Source organism: Lemur catta, chromosome 10 (genome assembly GCF_020740605.2).
Source record: "Lemur catta isolate mLemCat1 chromosome 10, mLemCat1.pri, whole genome shotgun sequence".
Taxonomy (NCBI): domain Eukaryota; kingdom Metazoa; phylum Chordata; class Mammalia; order Primates; family Lemuridae; genus Lemur; species Lemur catta.
In genome coordinates, this window is record NC_059137.1 from 79539932 (window position 1) to 79560648 (window position 20717).

Consider the following 20717-nt stretch of genomic DNA (forward strand, 5'->3'; position numbering starts at 1 on the left):
ACACCATCGGGACAGCTCCTCCCAGGGCATTCGGACGCCGCCTCTGCCTGGTGGGGGACACAGCAGATCGGCTCTTCTGTGTTGGCTCCACACACCTTTTAATGTGCCTTCCTGGAGAGTGAAGTCTTGAAAGCTAAAATCCATCTTCCGTACTCATTTCCAGTGGGATTTTGATTCCAACCAGATGCACCTACTAGAGACTTGAATGGTGAACAGCCCCTCCTTCCCTCAAGCCTACAGGCACCTACTGCACCGTATTAAATCCTTCCTGCTTAAAATAGCTGGGTGGTTTCTCACTGACCCCAATATGCCCACCTACTTGCCTTTCTCCAGCACTTAATGGGAAAGGCATGGACCATGCACACGGCCTGCCCACCACTGGGCACAAGCCAGTGCCTGGCAGAACAAATACTGAGCAGATGGACAGAACTGGCCACAGAAAATCAATGGGAATAAAAACAGAAAACCTGCTCTAGAACCCTGGATTCCTCAATCACAGAGATAAAAGGTGATAAAAATCAAAGACACTACGTATCTGCACAGTTTCACTCTGGTCCCCAAGGAAACCAACCCTCCAGGAGAAAATCATCACGTTCTCAGGAGACAAGAAAAGCTGGCCAACAGAAAAGACACTAACTAGGACCCTCGGAGAACTGTGTTTGGCCATACTCGGATGCAGTCCGGTGGAGCTGGTGGGAAGACCCCAGAGCCCAGGGCCGTCCCCATGCCGCCCACTCTCAGGTCCTGGGGGCCTTTCCACGAGCTCTCAGTCTTTTCCTCTCTGTCTCTAGAAACAACACTGGAGCCAGGGGTGGTGGCGCACACTGTTGTCCCAGCTACTCAGGAGGCTGAGGCGGGAGGACCATCTGAGCCCAAGAGTTCGAGGCTACAGTGAGCTATGATTGTGCCACTGCACTCCATCCTGAGTGACAGAGACCCTGTCTCTAAAAACTAACTAAATAAATAAAACTTTAAAAAACAATTTTAGAAAAGGAAACAACGTCTCCTGAAGAAATTAAAGGAGAAATGTAATGTGTTCATGTGTGCAAAAGCACTTTGAAACTCTAACGGAGGCCTTCTTAATGTTAGTCATTTCCTTTTCAAGAGGCAGAATCTTTCAGGAAAAGTCACTCATATCGACAAATGCTACTGCACTTGAGGGAAGCAGCCCCGTCCCAGGCCCGAATGACACACAAGAACCTGAGAGCCAAACACCTCGAGCTCTCCTGGCTCCACAAGCCAGCTGTTTGCAACAGGAAAGCACTTGAAAGGTACGATATTTTCACACCACACACCTCAGGTGGCGCCTCCCAGAGCCTCCTTGCACCCCGCGTTCCTGAGCAAGAGGAGGAACCTGGCAGCTCGCTGAAACCACCTGACACAAGCGTGGGGCGCCCAGGTGAGCGTGACCCACGGGCCGCTGAGGCAGGTCCTCCCTCCACCTCCCCCACCACCTGTGTCTTTAAGCTTTTCTTCTTCTGGACACAATCCAGTGAGCACGTCACCAACTACTCTTCCCTTCCTTCAGGCAGCAAGGTTTTGTCCCCTTCGGGAATGATACAGGAACTGTATTTCCATGACAAAGGAACTGTTGCTAAAACATTTTCTTGGTACTACTGCAGTGCTAGGTTACCCATTTGAACAAATCAGTGCAAGGTATGACCGTCAAAGTGGATACACAGCTGCAAGAAATCAGCCTAGCAAGATCGTCAGGAAGGCAGACACCAAAAGGGAAGCTATTTCTGATCTAACTTCTGGCAAGCAAAGATGAACACAATAGCAGGAGGACGTGCACTAGTCCCTTCAGAAGGTGCCACCAGGCAATTCAGTGTCTCCCAGACTCTTCCCCAGGCGTTGCAGAGGGCAGGTACTCAGCACCCCCATGCCTGCGTGGCCACTGCTGGCTCCCAAGCAGGAGCGAGTAAAGAGAGTACCCTGGGTATTTTGGAGTTTTCAGACCCAGATTAGCAATCAGCCTTCTGACAACAACATAAACGAATGACCTAAACACCCTGTGCCCTCCTTAGGAGATAACACAGACCTCTACAAGTGCATCTCCTTGGCTTTTGCCAAAAACTAAAACCCTAAGATCTATTTCCACTTAGGCCCCTTAGAATCCTGTTTTATACGTACACACATAGGCCCTGTACAAAGAAAACAGTATTTCACTAGTAGTTGTGTAAGGATTATTTAGACTCACACAAGGTGATGATCTAAAATCATGACTGTAAGTTCTTTGATGATACTTCCAAAGGTAGAGTCTAATTTCCCCTGAAATTTGAGCCACCTTAGTGACCTTCTAATGAATGCAATGGAAGTGACCCTGTGACATCTGAGGTGAGGTCAGTAAAAGGTGCTGTGGGTTGAACAGTGTGCTCCCAAAATTTATGTCCACCTGGAGCCTGTGGGTGAACCTGTGGATGGCCTCACTTAGAAACGGTCCAGCTCACTTCCGCAGCACATATACTAAAACTGGAACGATACAGAGAAGATTAGCATGGCCCCTGCGCAAGGATGACACGCAAATTCGTGAATTGTTCCATATTAAAAAAAAAAAAAAAGAAAGAAACAGGGTCCAGGCAGATGTAATTAAGTTATTATGAGGTCATTAGCTGCCCCTAGTCCATTGTGACTGGTGTTCTCCTAAGAGGTGAAGACACAGAGACACGGTGGCAAGGCCACATGAAGGCGCAGGACGACACTGCAGTCACAGCCAAGAGAGCCAGGGTGCTGCAAACACCAGGAGCTAGAAACAGCAAGGAGGACCCTCCTGCAGAGCCTTTGAGGAAGCATGACCCTGCCAACACCTTGATCTTGGACTTCTAGCCTCTGGAACTACAGAAGAATAAATTTTTGTTGTTTTAAGCCACCAAGTTTGTGGTATGCTGTACGGCAGCCCTAGGCAAGGAAAACAAAAGACGACACAGCTTCCTCCTGGGTGGTCCCTCTCCCCTGGCTCTGTTAGGACACTAACTCATGGGACCAGCCTCTGCTGTGAGGAAGCCAAAGAGCCACGTGGAAAAGCCTCACGTTCCTGGCCCCAGCTCAGTTCTCAGGTGACAGCTTCACAGACCGCTAGACACTGGAGGGAGGGAGGGGGGCTTCAGAGGATTCTAGCCCCAGCCTCAAGGCACCGCAGGATGGGCATGGAGCAGAGACAACTTGTTCCCACTGAGCTGAGCCCTCCCAAACTGCAGGTGCCGGAGCAAAATAAATGTTGTTTGTCATGGTTTTAAAGTACTGTGGTTCAGGGCAAGCTAATACTTAGTAACATAACTAGAATACCCCATGTATGTCTAAGTCTATTCACAAGAACCCAAATGTAGAGCTTCACATTCAAAACACAGGCACCTGTGCCCATTAGCTACCAGGGCAATCTACACAGGCTCCCTTCCACAAACATGTAGGAAGAATCCTCTTGTCTGCAATTATACCCCTGACTTTCCAGCTATGAAGCAGTTGCCTCAACTGAGATAATAATGCACAATAAACTAGAAATTTCTGAGGTTTTTAAAAAATGATGTGCAAACACTAGAAGCATTTAAATGAATTTATCATTTAAAGAATTCTGCTTATATTCTATCATTTTCATGGCACATCTACATTTATAAAAGCTTCAATATAATCAATAATTTATAAAAGCTTAGATGTAATCTGTACTTTAAAATAGTGGAAGGTTCCCACTGGTTAATGTGAGTGATTGGAATTACAGGTGATTTTAATTTTCTTTTCTGTATTTTCAAAATTGTCTAAAATAATATTACTGTTTTGTTAATTAAGGAAAAGACAACTTTTTTTGAAAACTAATATACACAATCATTTCAAAACAAAGCTTAATATCCCTTCTTGCATACAGAATGGGAAGTGTAGTGCTTCCACTTGGTTATATAAATTCACATGAATTTGCACAATTGCCTTTATGCAGTCAAACCATCCTCACCACAGCTACTGTTGCAATAGACAAGGAGGCATAAAAGAAATCAAATGACAGCTCAATCCCCAAGATTCAGCTGACGTCGCATTTGAAGTATCTACATCAAATTATCATAGTCTGTGGGATTTGGTTAACTTATCAAGACAGAGAATCTGACACTGTCAACGCTGGCCACTGGAGAGTTCCCCTGGGCCAGCTTCCTCGCCTCCTCCAGTGGGCTGTGGGCATGGGCTTGTTACAGTGGAACTTGAGTGGCCAGCTAGCCTTCCAGGTGGGCAGCAGCAAAGGCTGCAGGGACGTTCTCGGGGGTGGGGGTTAGACAAGGCTGGCCATGACACCGGCCAACATACAGCTTTATCACCCACCACACTTTCCCACCAGTTGGCGGGATCCGTCACACCCTCCGCATTCCCACTCTAATCCTCTGCTTCATGCTGTCCTACATGCCTAAAGCCATCCTTCCACAAGCTTCTCTAAATCCCATTTTAACCTCCAAGGCTCAAAAACAATCCTTTTAGGAAAAAACTACAATATTTTAGTCAACAGTGATCTCTTCTTTCATGTAACTCTTGTTGCTGTTAAAAAATTAATTATTCTCTAGATATGTGGAGGAAGATGAGGAAGATGGAAACCAAGCTGCTGAGGGCCCAGGCACATGCTGGACACCCAGGGAGTGCAGGTGTGCCGACTGAGACTTCCACTCACTCGTCTACCAAGAACTTGAACTTCTACCAAATGCCAGACTCAAACCCACGAGAGATGCCAAATGATAGGACACATAACTTAACCTAGATTGGAACAAATCAGAAAAGAAGAGTGAAATGCTACACATTACAACAGAGGGCCAACTGATGTGCAGGCCAGGAAGCTGTGCAAAGTCAAAGACATAGGACCACTTTGGGGAGCAATGTGACAACAGCTAATAAGAATGAGAATATGTACAACTTATGATCCAGCAATTTAACTTCTAGATATAGCCCTCTATCTTTCAAACTCTTTTAACCATGACCCACAATGACAAATTTTATCTTGTGATGCAGTATATTTATATATATACATATTTTTATAGAAACTGAAACAATAGTTTCACAAAACAATAGTTAACATGTATACTCTAGTGTCTTTAATTTTTTTCAATGTGGGTCATAACCCACAAAATTATTATGCACAGCTCACTAACAAGTCCCAAACTGTCACTGGAAAACACTGCAAGCTTAGAGACACTCCCAGGTGCCCAGGGAGCACTATACGAGCATGTTCACTGTCACCTTCTCTCAATAATAAAAAACTAGAAACAATGTAAGGGCCCATCAGTAAATAAATAAATAAATAAACTGGGTAAATAAACTGTGGCATATTTATACAAACAAAGAGGGTCCAGTAGTTAGAATGAATGAACTAGATCTCTAAAATAATTAACAAAGACCTCAAAAACAATGCTGACTACAAAAAGCGAGTTACAGAATATTAAAAACTCAGAAAATAATATTGTTTTTAGACATGTGCATTCACAAATATAAAGTACAAGGAAAATCATTCAAGTTCACAATGATGGTTATACAGGCAGGAGGGAAAGGGACTGGGAAGGGGAACGTACAGGACCTCAATTTCATGATGTTTTTTGTTTTAATATTTGGGTGAGGGGCACACAGATGTGAGCTTATTCTTCTGAGCTTTCTGTAGGTGCAGCTATTTCATAAGAAAACTGTTCTATGTCTCATTACAGTACGACCACACAGCTGTCAAGAAGCTTATGTGGTATCTCACACTTGCCCATTCCTGGTGACTTTTTTTTTTTTTTTTAGAGACAGGGTCTTGCTCTGTCACACAGGCTACAGAGCAGTGGTGCCACCATAGCTCACTGTAGCCTCAAACTCCTGGGCTCAAGCGATCCTTCTGCCTCAGCCTCCAGAGTAGCTGGGAGATGCACACCATTATGCTCAGCTAATTTTTAAAAATTTTTTTATTTGTAGAGATGGGATCCTGCTATGTTGTCCAGGCTGTTCTCAAATTCCCGGCCTTAAGGTAATGCACCCGCCTCAGCCTCCCAAAGTGCTGGGATTTCAGGTGTGAGCCACTGTACCCGGCTCTGGGTGACTTTTGAAGGGTGTCTGAGCAAGCTGGTCTCAGTGCTGAGGACCTGAAGACCCACCTATGTTCAAATTCTGGGTGAATCCTCTATCCTGGGGAAAAAGTGGTGAGCAGAAAGTTTCCAATCTGGCATAGCTTCTAAACGTGTTCAAGGATTCCAGTAAGTGTGGGTAAAGATGAAAGAGCATCTTAGAAAAACAAGTATTAACTCCATTACTTTGTAACAGCTCTAGCAAATTATGTTTAAATGAATTATAGTCATGCATGGTTTAATGATAAGGATATGTTCTGAGAAATGTGTCATTAGGCAATTTTATCTATCATTGTATGAACATCATAGCGTGTACTCACACAAACCTGGATGGGTTAGCCTACTACAAGCCTGGGCTACAAACCTGCACAACATGTGACTGTACTGAATACTGCAGGCAACTGTAACACAAAGGTAAGTATTTGTGTATCTAAATATAGCCAAACATAGAAAAGGCAGAGTAAAAATAAGTATTATAATCTCATGGGATCACCATCGTGTATACACAGTCCATCATTGACCGAAACATTGTTAGGCAGCACATGACTACGTATCTCTCAATTATAATGCCTTTTAACTTTTAAATCATTTCATTAAGGGCTAAAAAAATAAAAAAAAACATGAAAAAATTAAAACCCTGAAAATGTATTTTTATTTTTAAAAGTGTAATACTTGCAAAGCACTTGATCTCATTCACCAATTTCTGGATTAGCTAGCTGCATCACAGTGGTTTGGGAATGTAGGAAAAAATCGTGCATTGTGTGTGTCTTTGTGTGATCTTTAAGAAATTACATATTCTCTGAGCTCCAACACCCAGAGATTCTGAGCCAGTCTATTTTTTTTAATCTTTTTTTTTTTTTTTTTTGTATAATCTCGCAAATGATTGCAATGTACAGCCAGGCTACAATTGATTGCTCTGAAACAACTTTCCTAACAAATAAATTCAAAACCCCAAGACAGACCTTAAACAACAGCCAATCTGATAAGCTGAACTGATAATTCTGCATCAGAACAGCAGCAAGCCGCAGAGACTTTCAGGGCAAGCACAACCACCTAACCAGATAGTGATCTCATCTTCCCGCTCCCAATCCTCCCCCCCACTGCTTCTGACCCTCACAGAACCTCATGAGACCCAACCTCGGCCCTCCACTCCTCCACGGAACATGACTCTATTTCAGAGGCCCAGATGAGGCTTATTACCCGTGTTTTGCTGATCGTCTAAACCTGTGCTGCACGGTAAGGCCATTATTTGGCTATTTAAACTTAAATTAGAAAAAAATATTTAAATTAGTTAAAACTCAATAAAATTCAGTTTCTCAACCCCACTGGCCACATTTCGGGTATTCCACAGGCTCATGTGGCTACTATACTACACAGCACAAATACAGACCATTTCCATCATCACAGAAGATTCTATTAGACAGGGCTGACCCAAAGCAGTAATTTCATTACAAAAAGGTGTCTGTTCATATCTTCCCTGATAGGTTTGGTTTTCAACCTTTTGTCCAGGCCCCCACTGGAGGGACACGATGCCTGCCCAGAGTGACAGTGACTGCTTAAGGCAGGAACGCAGGGGGAGGCAGGCAGGGAAATCTCTAGGTTACGTGAGATCTGCAAACTACCCCCACCCACAGGTCCCCACACCCCGCCTCCTAGGCTGACAATCACTGTAATTCTTTCAAATTCTAAAAAGGAGCCTCCTTCCAACTCCAACCACAAGTGCTAATCTTCTAAGATTAGAAAAGAATGTAGAGACAAGTAAGCACGCAGGTGAAGAATTAGCCTGACCACACTGAAAGAATCAGGTATGTCTCAGCTGAGGATATGAAGTGTGGCCAAAAGACAGTTAGTTGGAACACAGTAGTCTTTGGAATAAAAACTATGTTTTGAAAGTTTATATTGTGAAGAGTTCTTAATGGCAAAACAGTACGATGAACTCCCAATGTATCAATCACCCAGCTTTAACAGTGATCAACTCCGGCCAGTCCAATTTCCTGTATGGCCCCACCCATCCTTCAAGCTGTGTCTACGCAGAGGGAAGAGGGAGAAAGGCAGGGTGGAGGCGGCCTGCAGGCTGTCTAGGGTCTACGTCTTCTCCTAGGTGACAGTGACTACTCTGAGCCCGGGTTCCCTCATCTAGTAAGTGAGCCCTAACCTCACAGGGCTGCGAGAGGAACACACGAAACAATCCCTGCAGAATGCTCAGCCTGACGTCCGGCTAAGCAGAGGCTCCATTAATGTGGGCTCTTCCCGCTACTGTGGTGACTGTCATTGTTCTTGGTCCTATCTTCCTAGACGTCTTTCTAATCCTTTTTTACAGATATCACAGTTTGGTTTCATGGTTTCAATTTGGAAGGGAAAAAAAATAATCTGCAATGGTCTGAATGTTTGTGTCCACCCACCCCAAATTCTTATGTTGGAACCAAATCAACCACAGTGATGGTAATTAGGAGGTGATTAGGGCCCGAGGGTGGAGCTCTCATGCATGGGATCAGTGCCATAAAAGAGGCGCCAGAGAACTGCCTTGCCCCTTCCACCAGGGGAGAGCAGTGAGAAGGTGCCGTATGTGAACCAGGAAGCAGGCTCTCGCCAGACACCAAATCTGCAGTTACCTTGATCTTGGACTTCCCAGTCTCTCGAACTGTGATAAATAAATATCTGCTGTTTATAAGCCGCCCAGTCTGTGGTCTTTTATTATAGCAGCCAGAATGGACTAAGACAAAGATCATATAAAAAAAGATAACATTATCACTACTGCTGCTGTGGTTCACTGATGCCTCTACTACTGCTGCTACTGTTACTGCTGCGGCTACTATTAGTACAATTAGCTCTAATGATACTCGCTATCACTTTTTGAACTTTTATTCTGTGTCAAGCACTGTGACAAACCCTTTACACACTGTCGGACTGAATCCTCACAGGCACCCTGTAAGGGGATTCTCATCACTATTTCTATTTGATAGTTGAGAAAACCGGTTCAGAGAACTTAAGTGACTTGCCTAAAATCACACAGCTAAGGCAATTCTGAGCCCAGATCTGCCTGACCGAAAGGCCTACGCCTTCCGTTACACCAAGCTAAACCTAAAATGCTCCTGGGGCTAAGTTTTGATGAGGGGACCCACCCTTGCTCACCATAATGAAAAAAAAATATCACAGATTCTAAAAGTTAAAAACTCTCGACTGTCTTTTCAAACAGCTAGTTGATGCTCCTTCAACTATTTTTACCTTAACCATGACTCCTAACTTTTCAAATATATACCATAAGTTTGTTTATTGTGACTAATAGAGCTTCCTGCCCTGTGGATCCTCAAACATATGCCCCCTTCTTAAAAAGAAAGCTGTAAAAGTGAAGTTTAAGAATCAGGGTGAAACAGACACCTGGTTTCTGCCTGGCAGATATTCTCTCTCATTTCTTTCTACAGGCAGATTTTTTAAAGAAACAGCTAGTTGACCATATTTTTTAAAATTCCAAGTTTGTGGTCTTGTCTCCACAACAGATTATATCCAAATAAACTAGAATTTCTATATCTAGGACTTGCTGTGGTAACGATGTTTCACTGACTGAGTTACTGTGAATTCTCTCAAAGGAATGCATCTGTGCAGCACGTTCTCTGAGGATTCTGCCCTTCCTGTATTCCTTGCAATACAGGAAGCCCACTGCCTGCAGCTTGTTTGAGAGGGTCTGGAGACCCACGAGTGTGTGCCCAGGACAAGGAGGAGCACCCTATGGCCAGACTGTCCTGCCCATATACGCACAAAAATGCCCAGGAGCTCGGAGGAGTATGAGCACAGAGATCAGCTGTTCCTAGAGTCTGGGACTTCGCGGACCAATATCACTTCAGAAGTACTGAGCAGACTGACAGAGTTAAGGAAATGCCAGACTCCACAACCAAAACCACAGAACAGCAGCAACAACCGAACACCGCAGACACATGCACTCACAAATACTCATACTATCTTTATCACTACCATTTCAAAAAGAAAGAAATTTTAAACATAAAAGTATTGAAAGACCAGAGGCTCAGAGTAAAACACAATTCTTTCTAAGAAAAAGAGAGCTAGCCAGGCGCAGTGGCTCACGCCTGTAATCCTAGCACTCTGGGAGGCCGAGGCGGGTGGATCGCTCGAGGTCAGGAGTTCGAGACCAGCCTGAGCAAGAGCAAGACCCCATCTCTATTAAAAATAGAAAGAAATTATCTGGCCAACTAAAAATATATATAGAAAAAATTAGCCTGGCATAGTGGCGCATGCCTGTAGTCCCAGCTACTCGGGAGGCTGAGGCAGAAGGATCGCTTCAGCCCAGGAGTTTGAGGTTGCTGTGAGCTCGCTGACACCACGGCACTCACTCTAGCCAGGGCAACAGAGCTAAACTGTGTCTCAAAAAAAAAAAAAAAAAGAGAGAGCTAAACTCTCAGGTAATGAGACATATACAGAGGGTGGGAGGCAGACAGACACACAAAACATCCTCCATGTTTTTTCTCACTTCCTGCAGACGGGAAATACGTGCTCTGGCTCATTCCAGACCACAGGCGGTCACTGAGGCAGCACTAAAGTAGCTCTGGAGATCCTACTCACCCTGCCCTCCTCAGGAGCCCATCTCAGCCCCGGCCCCTTTGGGAATCTGGCTGGCCTCTCCTGGGTCCTCACTTCCCAGGCCCCAAACATTCCCTAGTTCCCACAAGACATCTTCCTAACCACTGCCTGGGCACCAGCAACGTTCTCTGCACAGCCTGCAAATCCCAGATGGAATTTCTGCAAGCCTTGAGAATAAACTCTACGTCTTCCAAAAAATGTTTTAAGGGTCCTGCCTGGGTATACACTGTGAGAAATGTGCAGGTCCTACTATATTCAGGTAAAGGGAATTTCAGGAGCACAAATACTGTCTCCCACATTTAAGAAAAGGGAAGAAAAACAAAGACACGTTTTATTAGAATAATATTAAAATTGGAACAATTCCCAGAGAATATGAGTTTGCTAATATGAGGAAGTACTCTGCAAATGAAAATAGTACTTCTTGCATTTTAAATCAGTTATGCAATAAAAGTCTGAGGCCGTTCCTAGAAATAATTCATTTTCTGAGATAACTCAAGATAATGGAAGTTGATATACAACCTTCTTCCAATAAACCAGCCATTCCACAGAAAGAGGTGTGTGCATTATAAAAGCCAAACCCTTCTAGGTTATAAGTGGCCATGAGTTTGATACCCTTTAAAATGGAAGATATTAGTTAACTCTCACAGTTATACAATTTAATATCGAAGAAAGTACAGTCATTCATTCCTAAGAAAAACAGAAAAAGCAAGACATATAAAGCTTAGATATTTTAATTAGCAGGAAGCCCCTTTTTAATCTATGCAGAATCTGTTTTTTTTAAACTTAAAAGCCAACATTCTTGAGTCCCCTACTTTGTTAGTATTTATTTAGAGGTCTGCATCTCCCCTCTCCTCCATGAGATATTTAAAAGCACAAATGTTATTCATCTTTGAGATACAATCACCTCGCACAGGCCTGGCACAGAGTAGGTATTTAATACCTGTTTGTAGAAAGTGGTGAAAAGGCCAACAAGAGCATGAACCCGACATCGCCTTAGTTCTGCATTTCTCCCATCTAACGCCCTCGCAAAGGGTTTCATGACAGCCCAGCCAGAGACTTAGGGCTGGACGGTGGTAAGTGCCTGGGCTCGGTCAACAGGCTCATTCCACATAATTACTAAATCGACACCCAGCCGCTTAGCTTCCCACTGAGAATGCCACAGACAGACAACACAGACACTGTCCTCAGAAGAGAACTATAAGGAAAACAAAGCAGTCCTGCCTTTTCGTCCTGGTACAGCTTGTTGACGCTCTCCAGCTGAAAGTTGTGGCTGGACTGGATTTTGTCGAGCTGCTCCCGTTGCTTCTCCAGCTCTCCCTGGAACTCATTCTTCTTCAGCTCCACGGCGCCTCTCTCCGCGGCCGCCCTGCGGACCCTGCCTTCCAGCTCCACGATCCGCGTCTGCGAGGAGACCACAGCGTCAGGGCCAACGCCAAACCACCGCCAGAGACTGGACCACCTGAGCTCCCCCCACCAAGACCACACCCGGGCCCGAGGCCAGCACCCAGCCTCACACCCGTGACATGTGCCCAAGGTTCCAGGTTTTAAGTCAACTGTACAGAAGCTAGATCAGGTTCTTCTGGAGAAATGGTGCTGTAAGTGAAGGAAGGCACTTTGAGCTCACCACCACACCCCTCGCAGGCGAGGTTTAAATGAGGTGAGAACATAAGAATGCCTCACGCTTTACCAGGTGTGAGGTGGTACTCCAATATTTAGTTCCTCCTCCCTGCTAACAAAGCCCTTAACAACTCCCTATCAGACAAAATTTCTGAAAACAGACTCAGTTCTCCACCTCCGGACATCCAGACCTCATCTGCCCAGAGAACAGGGCTCTGGTGCGAGCTCAGGTGCCGGGACTACAACTCGGAGTGGGCAAACCCGAGAGCAGGATGAAGAACAGACGGGATGGAGTTCCACAGCCGAGAACCCAGGTGGGTCAGAATCCCTGCTGCACCTGTACTTATTAGCCTCTCTGTGCCTCAGTTTGCCCACCTGTGAAATGGAGAAAGTAAAGTCTCAACCTTGTAGGATTTGTGCACAAGAAGTGCTGTTAAAGAGAAATCACTCTGACACTTATTAAAATGGTAAGAAAGACTACTCAAGACCATTGCAATAGGGGTCATGACTATTGAGTCACGGAAAATCTCGGGGTCAGGGGCTACTTCAATTAATCCTGACCAGTCAGAGGGGTCCTCTCCTACCCAAAGCAGACCTGGTGTGGAGTCTGGCCCAGGGCTGGATGGGGTGGACGATGAACAGCACACCCCTGGCCCGCATCACCCTACAACTTTAAATACTTTACAGCATCCACACAAACAATAAACAAACAAACACCTGGAGATCCACGCTTCGGGAGCTCGCAATCCAATAGTTGAAGCCCAGGACGATGATGCAGGCCACCAGGGCAGCCAGCAGGAGGGGCGGAGACTTCATGCTGCGACGCCCGTTTCCCAATCCCATCATCTCAAAAGCCAGGCTGAGAACCTGCCAAATAAAAACAAATAAGCCTCAATACTAGTGTCACCATCCATGAAGCAGGCCGCGTCACCATCACAACCACCAGGGAAGGTGTCCTGCCGGGAAGCACAGGCTCTTGAAGCTGTGGAAGGAGAAGAGCGAGTGGGCGGCACAGGCAGTGTGCAGTTCTGTGTGCCCCGACGGCACCGCCAGCTCCCAGGACGGGCGCGGAGGGCGGGCACCTGCCCCAGACTAGCTCAAAACCTTGGGTAAAGAAGGATTTCTCTTACACTTCCATTCCTCATCTATAAATGGGCATTATAGTACTCACCTTCACGACATAGTTTGGGAATTAAATTAATCATCTCTATAAACAGCAATGTCTGAGAATTAATCAATCATTTTTGCAAACGGCTATAGCAAATATTGTTTCCACATCAAATGAGAAAGAAAACATTTCTCATTACTCCCCAGAGAGAGGACTTTTTGATTTGATTCCTAACAAGGCAAGTTTTGTTAACCCTTTGACAAAGTTACCAGTGACGTCCAATTAAAGCATTTCTCCAGCAATGCAGGAAACCCGTTCTGGAGGTGAACACTGGACTTCCCCCCATGTAAGTCACCGGGGCTAGGCCCCGGTGGCAGAAGTGCCTCTTCCTTCACAACATACGATGGAACAGGAGGTGTGGGATCTGTCACTGGAGAGAACATGTTCCAGTTTAGAGTTCAAGGTGGAAATGAGGCATTCACGTCCTTGGAACATTTGTGTCTCTCACTTTGGAGAACTGCATTTGTGCAACTGCAGCTTGGTGTGCCTCACAGCAGTGTTAGAAAAAATGGCGCCTCAGCATGACAGCTGACTACTGTGCAAAAATATGGCTTAGATAAAAGGCATTATAAATTTTGTTCACGGACTTCAACTCCAAACCAGGTCTGGCTGGATGCTGGCACTGGTCACCAAGAACAAGGAAAGCTGACTTTTCCAAACGGCTTTTACTGAGCCACATAAAACGAACCTTATCAGAGCTATACTGCAACAATTGGTCTCTGAGAACAGAGAGCCTTTTATGCCAGGTGTGGCCAGCAAAGGGTGGGGGGAGAAGAGGGGAGGGGAGACCACCAGGGACTCACCTGCAGGACAAAATTCTCACAAGTGAGAACACGTGAGAGCTAATTCTCACCCTGTGGTCTTCAAAAGAGTGTCATCAAAAGGGGTCTTCTGTCTTAACAGCTAGCTACTGGTGTGGGGGCCTGAATGGGGACAAATAGGCAATCCAGTCGAATCATCTAAAATACTGCAGAACATCGCTGGCGGCGCTGATGACCGAGTCTGAACTCCACTCACGCCTTACTCACCTGCAGCTTCTGGTCTCTCAGGATGAAAAGAGGAAAAAATGTTTTTGTTTTTGTTTTTTGAGACAGAGTCTCACTCTGTCACCTGGGCTAGAGTGCCGTAGCGTCAGCCTAGCTCACAGCAACCTCAAACTCCTGGGCTCGAGCAATCCTCCTGCCTTAGCCTCCCAAGTAGCTGGGATTACAGGCATGTGCCACCATGCCCGGCTAATTTTTTTCTCTATATATATTTTTTAGTTGTCCAGATAATTTCTTTCTATTTTTTTAGTAGAGACGGGGTGTCGCTCTTGCTCAGGCTGGTCTCGAACTCCTGAGCTCAATGGATCCACCTGCCTCGGACTCCCAGAGTGCTAGGATTACAGGCGTGAGTCACCGCGCGCCCAGCCTGAAAAAATGTTTTTAATTCAGTTATCAGCTGATATCAACAAGCACTTTATAAACGAGAACAGTGCTCAGAAAAACTAAACTAGAAGATTCTACAGATCTGCTGAAAATGTGCCTCTACTGCCCCACCATAACAAATTTTAATCACAAACGTCTTTTTTCACACTTAACCTTTTTTTTTAAATATAAAAGTTCAAATACTATGGCAGGGGAGACTACACACAGTAAAGTATAGCATTATATCTTCCTCTTCCCACGCCGGAGGAAAGGGACAGCATTTTCTAACGTCTGTGTCCTCCTATTCCCACAGCCCTCAACTTCACAGCACATCAGCATCACTGTGACACTTTCTTAAAATACCAGTATCCGGGCCCCACCTCTGCACTTCTAATTCAGTGGGTTTAAGGCAAGGCCCAGGTATCGGTACTTTTTAAACCTCCCAGGTGACTCAAATGTGCAGCCACTATTCCTGATGCTTCCTGATGCACACACAAGCATAAATATATTTATTCTTAATCCAAACAAGAACACACCATTCACACTGTTCTGCAAATCTTATGTGTCTCTTTATAACCCATCTTGCCATGTCCTTCTCCTATTAGCACATCATGGTCTGTTCCATTCTTTTTAAAGAGCTGAATAGGGCACCATTCTGTACTAGGATTTACTTAACCAATCTCCTACAGAGGGACTGATTCAGGGTTTTCCAGGCTTATTTCCAACAATGCTACCATGAACATCCTTATACAGTTTCCCTCAGTATCCATAGGGGAATTGGTTGCAGGACTGCCACCCCCGACAAATCCACAGATGCTCTAGTCCCTATATAAAATGGAGTCGTATTTACATATAACTTAAACACATCCTCCCACATACTTAAAGTCATCTCTGGATTACTTGTGATACAATGTAAATGCTATATAGTTGTTACATTGTATTGTTTAGTGAATAATGACATGTCTGCACAGGTTCAGCACAGATGCAAGCAACCATCCTCGGCCCAACTACATTTTCCCACCACAGCTGTTTGAATCCGAAGACGTGGAACCCACACATCTGGAGGGCTGACTGTCTAACCACCTCTGTGTTTACAAACTCTGACCTATGTGTACAGTCCCTTATCCACAATTCTGAAACCCCAAATGCTCTAAAAACCCAAAAAGCTTTTTAGAAACTCTTTCAGCAACAAAATCTAACCTGAACTCAGATTGAGGTCTCATCAGAACTCACCTGAAGCTACTTACAGTCTTTATCTTTCTCCCTTCCTGTGAATATTCATACATTTTGCTGCAGAAAGGGGTTAGTGTTTGATTATGGGGTACTGTTCCAGATCCTCCTGGGTGTGTCACATAATATATATTAAATGCACCATAGTATCTTTTGCATTCTGAAAAGAAAAATCCTGAATTCCAAAGGAAGAAGGAAGGGTGACTCAATGGGGAGCTCACTGCATGTGAGGCACGGTGCAATATGGGGGGCTCCCATGGGCTTGAAGGGGGCAGTATCACCCCCATTTTGCAGGAGATGAAATAAATCACAGACAGCTATGGATAAATAAATTTCTGTAAGTGCAACTGCTGGATCAAAAAATGTATGCTTTTAACATTGATAGAGCTAATCTCTCCCAAAATATTTGGCAAATTATTATACAAAGGGGAAAACAGTACCTTTATATAAAGAATCCTGGCAGATACTACCTCAGCCACATGATGAAGGTTGGTACCACCAGTAATGAGGCACATCGACACGATGTACCCCCGTATGATGCACTGGGAAGGCAGATCACCTCTGTGGTCTGCCTAGTAACACACAACGTCAATCTTATCAGAAAATTCAGAGGAACTCAAATTGAGGGACATTCTATAAAACACTTAACCAGCACAGTTAATAAGACAATGCCAATGTTAACCTCTTAATTTTGATAAATTTTATGGTTAAAGAGAAGCTGGGTGAAGGGGATACAGGAACTATCTGCACTATTTCTGTAATTCTTCCATGAGTCTAACTTATGTAAAAAAATTCTTTGATAGACCTTACCATATTGGCTTCCAAAGCAGTTCCAATAATTTGCTCTTCTACCAGCAATAGGAGAATGCCTGTTTTCTCACATAACCCGCAACATAAACTTTTTAATGCCTGGTAACCTCATTAGTGATATTTTAAAACATATCAATTGAGAGCATAAATAAATACCTTTTCATTTATTGGCCATTTGCATGTTCACTTCGGTGAAATGCCTTTCCATACTCTTTTCCCATTTTTAAACCGGGGTGTTCATCTTATTAACATCTTAATAGGACTCTTTGTATGTTAAAGATAAACTAATCTGTGGACTTTCATGTGGATAATTTGGTTTCAATTTTTCATTTATTCTTTGATTTTATAGAATTTTTGTCCAAAGTTTTTTGTTGCTGATGTTGTTTTAAATAACCTAATCTTTTCAATTTTTTTATTGCTTCTGAATATCGTTTACACTTAGAAAGGTAATTCCTACTCTAAGTTTATTCCTTTGGAATTTTTTTTTGGTGTAAAGAGTAAGGAAATTCAAAGAATATGGCTTTTTTTTCCTGTAATGACTAGCCAGTTCTTCCAGCAGCCTTCACTGAATTATCTGTTTTTACCTAGTGTTTTGAACAGCTATCTTTGTCATATGTTAAATTCCCTAACAATACACTTTTAGATGGGACCTTGTAAGTTATGGGACCTTTTGTTATTCCAGCAGATATAAGTCATCGGATGGGTATATTATAAGTTTGGAAGCAGAAAATAAACTCAATTCTCACTTCAAGGAAAGAGTACAAATGAGCATTTAATATTCTCCTTCCTTTAGCAAATCAATAAAAAATTTATTGAGCAACTACCATGAGTCAGGTGCTGTGCTGGCATGAGGCCGCTCGGGGTAGCGTTAAGAGGACAAACTGGAAGCCCACAGTCACGTGTGACCCTGGCTCCACCTGCTAGGAGCAACAGGACCTGCCTGTGCCTCACTGTCCTCCTCCCAAGGTTATTAGGAGGATGAGTTAAGTGAGAAGTGCTTAGAACCACATCTGGCATACACCAACTGCTCAATGAATGTTGACATTATTACTATGGAGGGAAAGACGAATGACAGATCATTTCTAGATTCAATTTTTTTCCCATTTTATGAGGAAAAGGTGATGCCTGTTTTCTTTCCACAACCTTTCTCCTTCACGGTGACCAGCCCTCCGCTCTCCTCCCATTGACTCGGCTGCCAACGAACCAACAGTGACTGCCATCGGTCTGACTCACAGATGCTGCAGCAGCAGTAGACGGCCCAGACCAGGACCATATTATGAAAAAGGGAGGCTGGAGGAAGCCAAACGTGAGTCCAGTCCTAGAAGCCCGTCACTGAGACCCAGTGCTTTTTTGACCAGGAGGGTGAGCAGCTGTCCAGACCGCAGCGTCAGGACAGCCCTAGGGCTGCCCAGGCAGGACAGTGACACGCACAGGGGAGGGCACACACTGAGCCTTCAGGCCTGCAAGGCACTTCATCACTGCCTTCTGGGACTGCAGAAACCCTTACTGCTGAATGACAAGGGACAGATGCCAGTGAGAAATGACCAAGATTGATAAAGACTGAGGGCAGGAACTCAGAGCCAGAGCTTACAGTGGTCAAATATTAACGCTTCAGACATCCTCCTTTCCCCCGCCTTAGAATTTATGTGGACTGGGGGTGAGACAGAGAGAGAGATATACTGCATCAAACAGATATTAATTTACTATCTATGTTAATTTAGGCTTCAGAATGTGTTTGTCTCATATTTGATAATGAGCATCTGACATACTGAAAAATGATTTGCTTAAATCAGCTAAACTCTGTGAAACCCCTGGCTTTTCTGGAGTGAAGGTACGTGGTGTATTTTTAGATTTGATAAATCGGAAGTCATGAAAAAACTGTAGATTCTTACCTACTGGCTTAGTCAATTAAAAAAAAATTCAACCTACTGGTTAAAATTCTTGTTTGTTTATAAAACAAAAATTTTTCTGAGAGAATGAAATTACTTAAAAAAATAAAGAAATAGCATATGAAAACGGACAACCTGCCAAATACATGAGCCCCTTGAACCTAGTTAAATATTGTATTTTGATATTTCCTTCTTTCCATATAGGGTTTTTAATCACATAGATAAATATATACAAGCAGTCAGATCAGATTAGCATGTTTGACCAATGTCACCAGTGCAGAAACAACTGCGTTTCCGCATACAGTGGTGCCACACCTCTACTCCTTCTCAGAGGAAGGGCCCCACCTGAAACAGAGTGCTGGAGCTGCTCAGCAGGAAGTTCGGAAGTCACCTCAGTGAGCAAACAGACCTGAGCACACCCTAGCACCCACCAGAGCCTGTGAAGCATTTCCTCGCTCACCAAGTTTTTCGATGGTTTAAAAATATTTCACCCGGTCCCAAGAATGTCTGTAAGCCAGGGGTCAGCAAACTCCAGCCAGCTTTTTTGAAGTGTTACTTACTGTACACAGCCATGCCCATTCATTAAGTACTGCTTTCCAGCTACGTGACAGAATAGACTAGTTGAGACAGAGACCTAAGCCTAGGGTTATTGGGAAGATTAAACATTTACTATCTCACCATTTAGAAAGTTTGTCAACTCCCCCTCTAAGCCATTAGGGCTAAATGACCAACACTGTATTCTGCTTAAGTTGCTTTAAAAACTTACGAGGAAGTACACAGAATCCCCTCTTCTTACTTCCCCAACCCCCAGCTATAAACACCATGTCTTCCCCAATGCTGGAAGCTGACAGATTCTAAAGATTAAAACTTTAAAAATGAATGTGCATATTTAGTGTGAGATGGTATAAACACCAAAAAGTGAGTGGATGAGTGAAAATGAAAGAACCAAATTCCATCTTGTTTAATACAGTACTTGGAATTCTCTGAAGAAAGCCCCCACCCGCCACTAAGACTACATCCTTGTAGGACCTCCCAAATTTTTCCTTGAGTTCAGGAGTCCCAAATTGCAGCCCAACAACCAAATCCTGCCAGCCCCCTGTTTCTGTATACCACCCACAAGCTAAGACTAGTTTTTATATTTTTTAATGGTCAAAACGTTAAAAGAATAATATTCATCAAAGAGCATTAAAAAAGGGCTGAGATAAATTCTCCACATATTCCTGGCTGACTAGAAGATTATGCATGCATGAGGGAACCCAAGAGAGCCCAGCTAAAGTGAAAACCATGGAGAACTAAGAACCGGCTGCAACTTTCAATATGGTCCCCAAACCCCACACAGACCTACTGGTAGAGGGATGGGGATCTGGTCTGGTGACTCGCAGTCCAGTGCTCTTTCCACTGCCCCTTATGTCTGAGACACTGGAGAATCCCAAGGCCATGAAGTGATATTAGATGTCTGTTTAGCTACATGTCATTTTGAGTGCTTCCACAGTGGTTCTATTGAGGCAGTGTGCCTTAGAAGAATATGGGTTTGGGTCAGGCAGAATTCATTTTTTTGTTTTTTGTTTTTTTGAGATAGAGTCTCGCTCTTTCACCCTGGGTAGAGTGCAGTGGTGTCATCATAGCTCATAGCAACCTCAAACTCCTGGGCTCAAGCAATCCTCCTGCCTCAGCCTCCTGAGTAGCTGGGACTACAGGCATGCACCACCATGCCTGGCTAATTTTTTATATATATATTTTTAGTTGTCCAGCTAATTTCTTTCTATTTGTTTACTAGAGACAGGGTCTCGCTCTTGCTCAGGCTGGTCTCCAACTCCTGACCTCAAGCAATCCTCCTGCCTCAGCCTCCCAGAGTGCTAGAGAATGTGGCTGTAATCTCAGCTCTCTCTCTTACTTTTTGTGTCAATTTAGGTGAGTTATACAACTTCTCTGTATCCTACTCAATCCT

General features: G+C 44.1%; 1 protein-coding gene and 1 non-coding gene across 4 annotated transcripts in view; one reads left to right on the top strand and one right to left on the bottom strand.

Moving 5' to 3' along the window:
• The window catches only part of GOLM1 (golgi membrane protein 1), a 60433-nt gene that overhangs the window by 35796 nt on the left and 3920 nt on the right, over positions 1-20717 (bottom strand). For all 3 annotated transcript variants that reach the window (XM_045562710.1, XM_045562712.1, XM_045562711.1), the window contains 2 exons: positions 12984-13133; positions 11871-12050 (listed from right to left, as the gene is read on the bottom strand). In XM_045562710.1, coding sequence (XP_045418666.1) covers positions 11871-12050; positions 12984-13112 — 309 coding nt within the window. In that variant the 5' untranslated portion in view covers positions 13113-13133. Of the gene's footprint in view, positions 1-11870; positions 12051-12983; positions 13134-20717 lie in introns of those variants that run through there.
• Positions 2445-2549, top strand: LOC123646725. Its single transcript, XR_006737986.1, has one exon. It is a non-coding gene; the product is annotated as a U6 spliceosomal RNA (small nuclear RNA).